The 13,344-nt window shown below is 42.6% G+C and overlaps 1 protein-coding gene across 2 annotated transcripts in view; it reads left to right on the forward strand.

Annotated features, from left to right (window-relative positions):
* man1a2 (mannosidase, alpha, class 1A, member 2) overlaps nucleotides 1–13,344 on the forward strand; it is a 121,522-nt gene that overhangs the window by 96,666 nt on the left and 11,512 nt on the right. For both annotated transcript variants that reach the window (XM_070975830.1, XM_070975831.1), the window contains exons 10-12: nucleotides 9,563–9,678; nucleotides 10,553–10,772; nucleotides 11,946–12,118. In XM_070975830.1, the coding sequence (XP_070831931.1) occupies nucleotides 9,563–9,678; nucleotides 10,553–10,772; nucleotides 11,946–12,118 (509 nt within the window). The remainder of the gene's footprint in view (nucleotides 1–9,562; nucleotides 9,679–10,552; nucleotides 10,773–11,945; nucleotides 12,119–13,344) is intronic.

Consider the following 13,344-nt stretch of genomic DNA (forward strand, 5'->3'; position numbering starts at 1 on the left):
TTGTTTATTATCCAGATGACATATCTGGATACAGATTCTTTTTTAGATACCAGGTATACACGAGGTGAAAATCTGTTTTTCCAGTAGGATTTTAAAAAGCGGTCGTACCTGAAGACTCTGGGTACTGGCCTGCTGACATGAGCGCTGCTCCAGTGAACTCGTGCCAGATTTTCATTCCTAACTTTGCTGAGCTCGTCCTGAGCTGCGGCGTGATGTCACGTAGTCTGAATGTTTGTGCCTTTCCTCTAACATTACGTGGCATATTTCAAGTTATCGCCTTAGCTTTTGCAAGGGAATATTAAATCTTCCTTTTTTCAGCGTTTCAGTGCAGATAGTTTTGAACCTGAAAAGGTGTTTAGCTGAGACTAAGATGCTGGATGACAGATGCGTGGAGGAGTGCAGTTTTGTTATCACAACATTCCAACAGAATATTGAAACACTGTGGATATTAAAGTCAAAGTATTTTTCTAAAGTGAGTGTTGAAGTTTTGGCCTGTCAGATGTGGCTATCTGTGCGGGTTTACTCTTTAGTTTGGCGAAAGGAAATGAAAAGATGAAATCTGTTCAAAATTGAATATACTGTGTTGTTTTCATTTGTCCAGGGGGGATGAGTGGCTTCATAAGAGATATTAAATCTATTCAATTTCACAAATAAACGGGAAATGAGCAATAGGCATGCGTAGACTAGAAGCTCAGAGGAGAATAGAAAACCGAAGATGGTACCGGTCTTAAAGCAAAGTACTATTTTTGACAACTGCTGTGGTTTAGCAAGATGAAGTCTCTGTTTTATTTGTTTTACTTGTCTACAAAACAAATGGAGAGCACTCATGGATGGATGGATAAATGGAGGGGCTCATTAATGGATGGATAGGTGGCTTGGCAGTCAGAATGATGCACTTGTAAGTGCACAGACTTTGGACCAAATTCAGGGGAAATAAATGGATGGAAGATGGAGGGAAGGATTGATTGATGTACTGATGAGTACATTAACAGATGGATGGCTAGCTGGCGAGCTGCATGACTGGGCAGGTGATGACGGATGTTTTATGTGTGCCTCTCTGTATGTGTGTGAGTCGTTTTTTCTGGATATATTTGAGCACATCAACAGTGCCTCTGTGCAAATATAGTTACTCTGTGTGTGTGTGTGTGTGTGTGTGTGTGTGTGTGTGTGTGTGTGTGTGTGTGTGTGTGTGTGTGTGTGTGTGTGTGTGTGTGTTGTGGTCTGAAGCTGGGAGACATTAATTAGCTGCCATTCCACCATGTCGCTTTAACCAGCTCGGCTGATTACAGTAAAGCAGCAGTGGTTTTAATTAAAGGTCATCACTCCTCCAAAGCCAACCTGACCCGCTGCAGTGACCCCTGAGTGCTGCATGCTGAGTGTACGTGATACAATTACAGAAGGAGAGGGTCAGATTAATGGAATTAATTACTGTAAAAATCAAAGGGGCTTAGCATAAAAATACTATAGATATACTTCATATTGTGAGCTCTGAAGTAATTGAGTGGACAGTGTTTGTCCGCTGTGTATTTTTTGTAGGTGCCTGTAGCTGCACGGCTCTTTGCAATGCATTCTGGGAAAGAAAAAATAGCTTTTGGGGGGAGTACCAGAAAATGCAGAGTCCTTGCAAACAGCCACATCAGAACGAATAGGAAAGAAAAAAAGTAGTAGTTGTTGTGCTTGCTAGTTTCTTTGATTACTTGAATTCTGAATACTGTGAATACTTCACATTGTATTCACACCAACAGCAAGCATCCATAACAGTCCACGTTGTAATGTTGTCTTGTGCAAAGTGAAACCAAGACCAAGCTGCCTTTTGTTTGCTTGTGTTCAGGCATTGTGACTTCGACTCAAATTGTTGAACAGTCAAGGCCCTCCCTTCTCTCTTGTGCTCTCTGTGTCTTGTTTCAGTACAGGGTGGCTGCGGCTCCTTAAAGAGCATTTTCTCAATTCTGACATATCTTCTTGTTTATCTTCTCTTCGTGAAAGCATACTTTTACTCTTGTAGACAAGTTGTTTTGATGCTTAAAATGGGTTCACCAAAGTCCAAGGTTCACAAAAGCCATGGAATGTATGAATGAAATAAAAATTAAAATCCATAATAAATGTTTGAAATCATTTTCTGAAAATGTTGTAATATGGCTTTTTGAGTCGAAGTGTGACTCTGCAAACACCAAATGTTAGAGGACTCAGATAGAACGGGCCTGAATAACGGCTTCATGTTACATATCAAGCTTCACAAGATGTCTGCAAATGATGATGCTACACAGTGAACTACCACTGTTATGAGTCAGTTCTTAATCTGGCGTGTATCTGATAAACCAGCCAGCCTGTGTTTCAGTGAGAAACCATAAACCAACGTCTGGTATGGAATTGAGGCGACTAAATCCCCGCTATCTTGTGTATATGGAAATACAGTTTATCCTTAGGGATTATATTGATGTCAAATTGACCAGACTGTCGACATATGACGCCTTTTATTGTGTGATTCTAGAGTAATGTTTTTCTGCTGACAGGCAAGAAATGTCATAGTTCTTAAAGGGAGTTTGGCACAATGTTTTCCCCGGAGAGAGCAGGAAGCTTTGGTTTAATTCAAATACTTGGCTAGCTGTCACTCAAAGCAGTTGTGCCTGTGATTATGCATAACCTTAAACCATAATAATCTATAAATTCACCCCCTTACTGTTGTGCTTAATGGTGAAATTAGCTATAGAGAACCAAACCGTCTTTTGTACTACGCTGTAAACGTGTTTATTTCTGCTGTAATGTCATTCCTGCAAGACTCGCCCCCTTATTTAATCCTATGCAGGGGTTGGTTAAGTGCCATTACTGATCTGTCCCTTTGTCAGCATTTGGAAGGACCTTTTGTGCTTTTAAATTTGGATTCCACTTAGAAAGTTGAAGCTAGTTAACCTAGCTTGCTAACTTTACTGTAGCACTCGTTCCCATGAGATGTTACTTTCTGTTCATTTTTACACCTGCTGAGTCATCGGCAGGTGTATATTTGTGTGTCCCTGCCTATACAGATATTGCACATGTCTGATTTTCAACCAAATTCTTCTGGAGAATACTAAGGTAGGGGATTTTACTATGCCAGAAAATTAAATGAACTTTACATTTCATCTTTTTGGTCATTGAAATTTTGACCAAATAAGAAAAATAATAAGAATATACGCTATATACTGATTTCTTAACAAAAATGAATTTTAATGTCACTTTGACTTCAGTGTTTTTGTGTGGAATCAGTATGCATTTACATGTTCACAGTCAATTAGAGATTTGGTAAGAGGAAGGCTTTCAAACCTCAGGAGACAAACATCACTTTATCGCTTGTCTGGTTAAACACATTTTAATCAACAATACAAATTTCAGTAAAGCAGCACTAAAGATCCTTTCCAGTGGCTGCTCACAGTGCTGTCGTGATACCATGATTATCAGTCAGAGATTCAGGAAGGCAGAAAATTACAGCACATTAGAAGTCTCTTTTCGGATAAATACACAGTGTGCCAGACGCGTTGTTGTGGAGCGTGATTGTTACGTGCATATTTTTGAACACCTGTAACTGCTGCAGAGTGAAACAGGGACATGCCACGTCCATTTAAATTCATTACAGGACCATTTAGAGTTAGCTTTCAGGACTTAGTGGAGGCAGCATGGCTGTCTCATGTTGGATTTCTGTGGAATCTTGGCACAAAATGAACATAAGCCAGCAGCCAGAATCTACCTGCGGCGGGAGCGTCTGCGTCAGCTGCTGTGGCAAGTACACAACCACTATTTGGAGGTTTTGTTATCTTCTTAAATGGTCTAATTGGTTTGTAAAAGTTTGCATTTCTTTCACCTTGCCTGTCAGAGACAATACATTGTCTTACACCCTGGTTGAGATGTGTGTGTGTGGGTGTCTGTGTGGGTGTATGTGAGAGTTTTCTTTGTTCGCTAGGTGAGAAATACACGGATGTGAATGCGTGTCTGCGTTTGAGACAGTGTTAAATGTTTTAAGGGTGTAAGTATGTGTGCAAATGTATCACTGTGTGTTCATTTGTGTGTGTTTCTTATCGTGGAGTGTAGGTGTGTAGGCAGTAGTTAAGCCAGACTAATGAGGAATGAGGCTGAGCTCCTCTTAATGAGATCCTGCTGTGACTGACAGCCTTATTACCACACACTCCTCTGTCTTACTGTAACACCGTGCTGCCTACACACACACACACACACACACACACACACACACACACACACACACACACACACACACACACCACCCACTCCCTCTTTTTAACCTGCTCACCGGCACTCTTCTTTGCTCACATGTAAATACGGCAGTCTGTCAAACGCTGTTGTCTTCATCGCTGGATTTCTATATTAGCGACGTTAATTAGTATCAAAACAATCAAATCAGTCTGATTGTAACATGGTGTTTTACAGAGGCCCAGCTTCGCTAATGTACAGTAAAATCTGCTGTCTCCAAACAGCAGGCATGTAGGCACAAACAGTACTGAACAGCAGAAGAGGCCTCAGACTCTGTGCTTTTGTTGCCTGTCGACGTCTTCTTGCAGCCTGATGATCAGAATGTCTGTTTGGTGTCACTCCATCTTTGGTCTGCTGGCCTCTCCTGCTTTGAAGGGGGCTCGCTGCTCTCTCAGTAGCTAAGTTGATAAGAATTTGCCAAATTTTAAGATTTGTGGCAGACCATGATAAACAGGCTGCATACAAACAGCTTTTGTTTTAACAGTCCTCTATTAGCTTAAGGCCACCATGGCTGTGTTCAATGGCAGCAACAACTGTGGACGTGAATGTTTAACTGTTTTCTCTTCAGAAGGGTCTGTAATTTTCTTCATTTTAAGAGATTTGTCAGTTGACTTATGGCAGTGCACAGTGGTCGTGTTGATCTCCAGGCTCTGGAGCAGGATAAAGATATCTGCATTTGTAATCCTGTCTGCAAAGCTTTGTTCGCTCAGTTGTTTCCAGCACTACCCCTCACCCACCATTCTACTATATTTTGACACCTGTACAGGATTTATAAATAATGATTTTTTTTTTTTTGTAAGTCACATTGACGAGTGTTGAGCGTGAACGTGATCCAGAAAGTGGAAAATAAACTCGGCTGATCTTTGCTGTTGTCTTCCTCATTGGAATGGGTGCTGCATAGAAACGAGCTGTATTGTTGCACAGATGTTATTAGTATTACCTCAGCAGCCTGTGTCCGTGACCTGGGTTTTAAATGGGAGTGTGTTTGAGGCTTTGTGAAGACGTCTCCTTGTGTACATGCATCTTTCCGTCTGCAGTTTAGTGTGCTTTTGAAGCCTCCTCCTCAGCAGACCCTGCCTTTGATTGACAGGCGCTCCCTGCATGACCCTGATCCTTTGATTGGCAGAAAAATAATGGAGGAGAGAGGAGTTTTGGGAGTGTGTGGGTGGATGCTAAGTTGAAAGAGTGTGGGAGTGATTGTGAAACAGGGTAAGGTAGAAGATTCAGGAAAAATATGAAAAAGACCAGACAGAAGTTGAAGGAGCTCTTCCTGTTCCAGTTTGTGTTTTAATCTGCATCGCCTTGTTATTTTCCTCTTTCCATTCACGAACTGTCCCATGTAACGGGCCAGTTGGAGCTGTGGCTGGGATATTATCTTTATTCTGATTTCACTCTGACTTGTTATTTGTGTTGCGCTCCCCGTGATACCTCAGGGTCCATGCTTGAAACAAGTGGTTTTGCTTTCATGTACCCTCGCTTCAGATGTGTTTTTGCATATTTTATTGTAAAAATCAAACAATGGCTCAGTCAGCCAGGAGATTGGCAAACAGAGATAGCGAGACAATGCAAGATGAGCCCGGCAAGAGATTATTCAGAGCCTCTAAACTAGATGGGAGTCTGATTATTTACAGGCTGAAATAGACAAGAACCTCTGACAAAAGCTTGTGGATAGCAAGCGGGAAGTTTGTATGAAAACATCACATGGATAAACAGTCAGTCGTCTCTCAAGGACACAAACTTTTAGGCAATATGTACACTGAGGTACAGAATATATATTGCGTGCACACACAGGGCACTTGTATTGATGTTGAGCAAGGAAAAGGTATTATTTTTGTTCTTTACAATTTTAGGGTTACAAAAAGGAAAGGACTATGCATAAGAGATTTGAGCACTCACTTAAGGTGTCAGACCCTAATCACCTTGTTAGGGCTATGGTTGTTCACAGTCATTGTCTGGAAAGGTCAAGTGATGCAAATTTGAAAGATTTAAAAATACTCTGATTCCTCAGCCCTTGTCTCAACAATCAGCAGCCGTGGGCTCCTCTAATCAGCTGCCTAGTACTCTGAAAATTCAGATAATTGATGCCCACAAAGCACTAGAAGGATATAAGATGGTAAAGAAGTAGATTCATTAGAAGAAAACTTTTGTGCGCCCTCACCACAAAATTCAGTGTCAGAAGTTTGCAATGGAACATCTAAACAAGCCCGATGCATTTTGAAAACGAGTCCTGTGGACTGATGAAGTTCAGATAGAACTTTTTGGCTGCAATGAGCAAACATATGTTTGGAGAAAAAAGGTGCAGAATTTCATGAAGGAACACCTCTCCAACTGTTAAACTCGGGGGGCGGATCAATCATGCTTTGGGCTTGTGTTGCAGCCAGCACAGGGAACATTTCACTGGTGGAGGGAAGAATGGATTCCATGGAATTAGATCCCAGCAAATTCTGCAATCAATCAATAAAACGTGTGTAGAAAAGCTGCAGATGAAAAGAGGATGACTTCTACAAAAGGGTAATGAGCCTAAGCACAGCTCAGAGTCCTCAAATCTTTAAGTTTATGCCATTGCAAATCAGGTCAACTTTTACTCACTATTCACAGAAAATTTGACCAAACTCGTGCCTGTCACGGTACTTGCCCTGACAGTATAGTCAGGTTCTGTTCAGATTTCAAGGTCTTTATGGTCAAGTTGGTTGGTTCAGTTAACCAAAGTCTCTCCTCGAGAAACTTCCACCACTGCAAATTCAGGTAACTTTTGAAACTTTGGCACTTCCATCATGTACATTCTGAAAGTTTTTCCTACCAAGCTCATTCTGTTATCAGTCAAATTGAGCTACGCTTGAGCTGTCCCCCGCTCTGCTGTGAACTGACATTAACCAGGATAGAAATGATAATAATGGCATTCAGCACAGTGCATTCATCCCTCCATCCGTTCGTTTTCCGTTGCTTATCTGGGTCAGTTCACAGTGGCAGCATGCTAAATCAAGCAGTCAAATGTCTTTCTTCCCCACCATATACTCCAGCATTATCCCTCCAAGTTAGAATAGAATCTGAAATCCATCCAGTGTGTTTTGAGTTAGCCCTTTGCTCACTTCCGACTTTGACATGCCTTGAAAACCTCCACAGGAAAGGGGCATCCTGTTTAAGTATCCGAACCACCTCAGCTGCCTCCTTTTTAAGCAAAGTACCAGAGGTTCTACAGTACACTGATGTCTTTGGGATTTCTGACCTCCTCACCATTAATCTAAAGGTTAACCCAGACACACTCTGAAATAAAATCATTTCAGCCACTAGTGTCCACACACGAGACTAAAGCGCCTGTCCACTGCTCAGCAGCCAGGTCTGAATCCTCTTTGTTCCTCCTGAATATGAGGCTCAGCAGTTGATCAGAATCCCTGATAGAAGCTTTCCCCTCTGTGCGTGAGCCCCAAAGGAAATGACCCAAAAACATATTCGTAACTAGAAGGACTGATTAGAAAGCTGCAGGAGCTCCACAAATACATGTCCTTTGTCAGCCAAGAGGACCAAGATGCAATTCTATTACAATCAAGATATGGGAGTATTTTTCCTTTGAGCAACCAGATTAAAAAAATACCCACATGCTACTTTCAGTACTTCACCAACCAAGTATGATAATTTGACATGGAACAGAGCCACCAGCACAGGGCTGGTGACCTGCCAGAGGCTGGCAGAGTGGAAATACTCAAGATGAATACAAAATATACCAGCATTCATCTAGGTCTGCTGCTTGTTTTCCACCCAGGATGGAGTAGTGTGAGTGCTGTATTTAGAGCAGGGGAATTATTGAAATAACATTTCATTTCAAACACGTGCGTCATTAGCTGCCAAATAAAACCCATAACACCCCAGAGAAAGTCTGTGTCATTATAAGTGCTGGTGTGCAGCTGATTCAGACCTGCCAATGTTCTTGGCATGTCATACAACATGTAGAAAGTGCATCCATCGCAGCAAAACGCCAGAACGTACAGACTTCGTACTGCCATCGGAATTGTGCTCGGCTCTCCATGGTTGTCTCAATGAGAGTAAATGACTTTATTCTACCAAATGGACTTATTTACATAACCCGAGTTACGTAAAATGGATTTGAACTCATTTACTAATTTATTATGTTCCCAAATGTGGGTAGAACTGTGCCAATCAGTGACAAGCTGTCTCTCAACGTGTTTCTTTTCATGCAGTTTCATACGTGCCCATGCTCAGTCATTATCTTTGTAAATATACATGTATATTCACAGACATGAACACGCGCCAGCCCTCATGGCTGCAAGGTTGTTTGCGAGGTTTACGCTCTCTCTGTGTCAAAAGATGAATAATTCATTGCCTCTTCGTCTTCCTTGTTCCCCGTCTTTGCGTATCACTGCATCTACCTGCGGGCATGTCACATGCAGCAAAGAATCTCTATAGATGAGACACAAAGCAATCTGCTCAGAGGATGAGGAGGATTCCAGTTTCACACAGTGAAGTCAGAGCTAAATGAACCTCTTTTCATCCAAGACTGCTTCCCTAACTCGACTTTGAGATCATAACAAGCAAGAGGAGCTCCCAAGGAAAGATTGAAATTTCCTTATTGAAACTGGGGAATTTTACTACCTATCCATTTAATTTGTTCAGTTTGAAGTAACTCTATACGTGCACACCCACCAAATCTGTACTATTGTACACAAAGCCAGACCAAAAGATCAAATTATAAAGTGGATTTGCTATTAACATCATTTTTAGAAAAGTTCAGAATTGACAGTGTCTTGGATTTGTCGTATACTCTGGCAGTTCATAAATGTACTAATGCCGTTTTTTGTTAATATTGTAAATAATATTTCATAGATCAGTGAAATTGCCCATGAAATACACAAGTGTGCCATTAAAATGAGACCAAGAGGGCTTCAAACTCCCTGTAGAGAAAGTTATTTTCTCAGTCTGATCAGAATGAGTGCTGGCTGCGTCCACTCCTCTCCATGTGGTGTCCTGCAAATTAGGACAGCCATGAAAGCTGTGTAAACATTCATAAGGGCGACTGGGGACGCTGAAATGTGAGCACATCGGGGAAAGGGTAAACAAAGCAGGGAATGAGAGGAAACGTGCTGCCAGTATATTGTGAGTGGAGAGAAGAAAAACCACTGCGGGCCTGTATAGATGCTTTTGATGCCATATGCGCTTTGCCAGGGACTTTGAGGCAAAGTTGAAAAATGAATAATTCCTTTTGGCCCTCTCATTTGTCCACCTCTCACTATTTTTCCTCTTTCTCTTTTCTGCTCCCCCTCCCACTCCACTGTGTTGAACTCAACCCCCCACCCTCACCCCTCCACAGATCACACTTCAGTTGGAGGACTTGGCGACAGTTTTTACGAGTACCTGCTGAAGGCCTGGCTCATGTCAGATAAGACCGACACAGAAGCTCGCAAGACCTATGATGATGCCATCGAGGTATGGTGCAGCCAGAAAAGTGTGTGTATATGCATACAACGTTTTGTTTTCCATATTTTGTTAAGGGACAAAGGAAATAAATACACAAAACCCGGCCCAGCTAGAATCTTTGAACCGCACAGCCAGCACTGTCAGATCTGTAGTCTCAGTCCGACCTGTGCTCATATTGGCAAGAAAAGTAACAGCTCTTACTGTCATTGTTACCAGTTATTCTTTTATTAATAACTAACATTGTTTTTGGAAACATTAACCTCAGTCCCTACTGAGGGTAGGGAGAGATGAGAGAGATGTTTCCTTTTGTTGTTGTTGTTGTTGTTGTTGTTGTTGTTGTAAAGTAAAGCTGGATTTATCAGGAAGCAGATGTGAGTGGTCTGTAGCTGATGAAGATGTCTGTCAGTCATTAAGAGTGTCACAGAGTGAGCTGAGCAGATGTTACAGAGCAGAGGTTGACGGATGTGGCTGGATTTCCAATTCTGCACTCATCCCTCTGTCCTGCTCTCTCTTGTTTAACCCTCCACACCCTCGTACACATTACTCAATGTCAATGCCCCATTCACACAACTGAACCCCATCAATGCATTCATATACACGCACACACGCACACCCACACACACACACACACACATAACCTCCACCCACTGCTGTAATAAATATTGCGTCATTCCCCTTTGTCTGACCATGCATCTTCAAATGTCTGTACTTACATTCAAACACATGCCTTTCAACACATCCTGGTCCTGTTTCGGTCACTACCTGCATACAAATACATTAACACACTCATATGTGCACTTCATATTTCATGTGTACACATTCCTCCTGAAAACATATGGCTTCATTCCACTTTTTCGCACACGCACACACTCCCTTTGTCCAGGCCATCGAGCGCCACCTGATACGCAAATCCAACGGCGGTCTGACATTCATTGGTGAGTGGAAGAACGGCCACCTGGAGAGGAAGATGGGTCACTTGGCTTGCTTCGCCGGCGGCATGTTCGCGCTGGGTGCTGATGGTTCACCCGATGACAAGGCTGGACACTACCTGCAGCTGGGAGCTGAGATTGCACACACCTGCCACGAGTCCTACGACAGGACAGGTGAGGAGGGCAGTGGGGTTTACTCCAACACAAACACACATATGTTTTAAGTATGAATAAGGCTGGCACTGTATTATAGTACAGACTTCTCTCTACTAATGTGCTCGAAATAACTACTGATAACAACAAGCTGAAGAGCTTTCATGTTTCATTACAGTGGTGTTAGAGACTGGTACATCGAGTGGTCATGATGTTTTAGAATGTACTGGAAGCCTAAATGTGTCATCATGATATGAAGCAGACCTTTCTGAATACCTGCTTGGCGTGTTTTCTTGGGAGGATCAATAGTTGTCAGCAGAGAAACACCAGCCTGTGATTGTGCATCATTACTGCATGTCCAAATCTGTGTGCTTGTGTGTGTAGTCAGAAAGTGTGAGGTTGTGCTGAGAAAGAGAAGAAGTTGCCGTGGCAACTAATGAAGATGAGAGAGAGAGAGCACAAGAGGGAGGAAGGGAGGGAGAAGTTTCTGGGTAGGTGGCAGGGAGTTTGATAGCAGCGGTCAGACTGTCTAAGGTTGGCCTGTTGGGTCTTAATGAGCAGTCATTCATGTAAACATTGTGCGTGCGTGCGTGTGCGCGTACGTGCGTGTGCGCGTACGTGCGTGTGCGCGTACGTGCGTGTGCGCGTACGTGCGTGTGCGCGTACGTGCGTGCCCGCCCGCCCATGTATTCCTCACTTTGTGGGGGCATAAATATGATTACAGTGTCACATTGTGGAGACTTGCCTTACTATGAAATGCAAGTCCCCATAATGTAAATCATTAAATTTTAGAATGAAGACTTAGGTTAAGGTGTGCGTGCGCGTGCATGCGTGCGTGCGTGTCAGTGAGCCATGTCAACCACCTCTTCGGCTTCTCAATAATTTTCCACAGTTAGGCTTTTAGTACTTACCACACTTAATTGGAAAGAAAGAACCTTGTAAAAAGATGATAACCCTTTAGAATCAGTGATGTCGGAGGCTTTTCGTTGCTTTGTCATGCATGCACACACACACACACACACACACACACACACACACACACACACATACAAAGGCAGTAATTCATATCAGCTCTGACCTGTAATCACCAGCAACTGAACCATAAAGATAAACAAGCAAAAGATGATGTTCATCTCCTCTTTCCTGTTTTCCTATCTTAATCTGTCTCTCGCTCATTCACCTTCCTTCCTCAAGTGTTGAAGCTTGGCCCGGAGGCCTTCAAATTCGACAGTGGACTGGAGGCGGTGGCTGTACGGCAGAATGAGAAGTACTACATCCTGCGGCCAGAGGTCATCGAGACCTACTGGTACATGTGGAGATTCACCCACGATCCCAAATATCGGCAGTGGGGCTGGGAGGCAGCACAGGTAATGAACAAGTGCATAAACTCTTAAAACCACTAAGCTGATATTGAGACCTTCAATTTCAAAATCAATCTCATGTTCATTTTTTATTGAAATGACTGTCAGCACCTTTTACAGATGTCTGCAGTGCTTTATTCAATGTGAATCACCAGGACGCATCTATTCAGACATCTGTTGAATTTGCTTTTCAGCAGCAAACAAGAACAGTATAAGAGCCTGTTCTCCCAAACAAAGAAGAGCTAAAAGCATTTTTACATGGAGGACAGCCATGAAGCAGGAGAAGCATAAAGGAGAAGGTCTCTCCGTGACTCATCAGCTCTTACTCTAATGTCTTGCTCTTGAGAACACAGAGCATCACAGAGGAGTTAGAGGGGTCACAAATAACAAAATTCAGTAGGGGAATGGGAAATGTAGTCCAATAGTGGTAAGATATCACCCTGAAATTGAGTTAAAGGTTTATTACATAGGGTAAGTGGGGCTTTACCCAATGACAGGTGTGATGCAGAGTGTTGAAGACCACCAAGCCCTGATCAAAGCAGAGCATACAGTATGGATGTAGTTTTTAGAGGTCCAAAGCAGAGAGCATTCATGATGATGATTAACGTAGGTGAATGCAGTAGGAACACGCAGGCAGTGAAGTACAGCTTTGAGTGAATTTGGCGCTGATCTTGGAGGCAAATATAAGAACATTAAGTTTCCTTTGTGGCATGAGGTAATGCATTAAAGGCATGGTCATGCAGTTGTAGATGAATGGCAGGATCACACTCTACAAAAATTCCCTTTAGCAATTCTGGTTGGAGATATGAAAAACCATCTTCTTTGCACCATTGAACTAGTAAATGAGTTCTCTATTTGATTTGTGTGTTGATCAGTAAATGTCAAACCTCCTGAATATATATTATATTATCTGCACCGGGCTCGTTTTCATGCAGATGAAACTGTGATTTCATATTGACTTTTGAGTCACTTCCTGTAAGTTAGAGAAGGTCAGCCCGTGCGTAATCCTGAGTCTGTATTTGTCTCTCTGCTAAAAGCATGTCATAGCGAAAATGAGGAGCTGTTCTCATGCCATTCCCCCTGTGCGTGGCTCAACCTCTGGCCGCGAGCTGTTTTAAGTTTCATTTGAGCTCGTGAAACCAGACGTGCACTGCTCCAGACAGAAAAATGAGCGGAGTCAAAGTGGTGCTCTGTCGCCCTCTTCCTTGTATGGTCTTCTTCAGACTTTGACC

The sequence above is a fragment of the Chaetodon trifascialis genome, chromosome 12 (assembly GCF_039877785.1).
Source record: "Chaetodon trifascialis isolate fChaTrf1 chromosome 12, fChaTrf1.hap1, whole genome shotgun sequence".
Lineage (NCBI taxonomy): Eukaryota > Metazoa > Chordata > Actinopteri > Chaetodontiformes > Chaetodontidae > Chaetodon > Chaetodon trifascialis.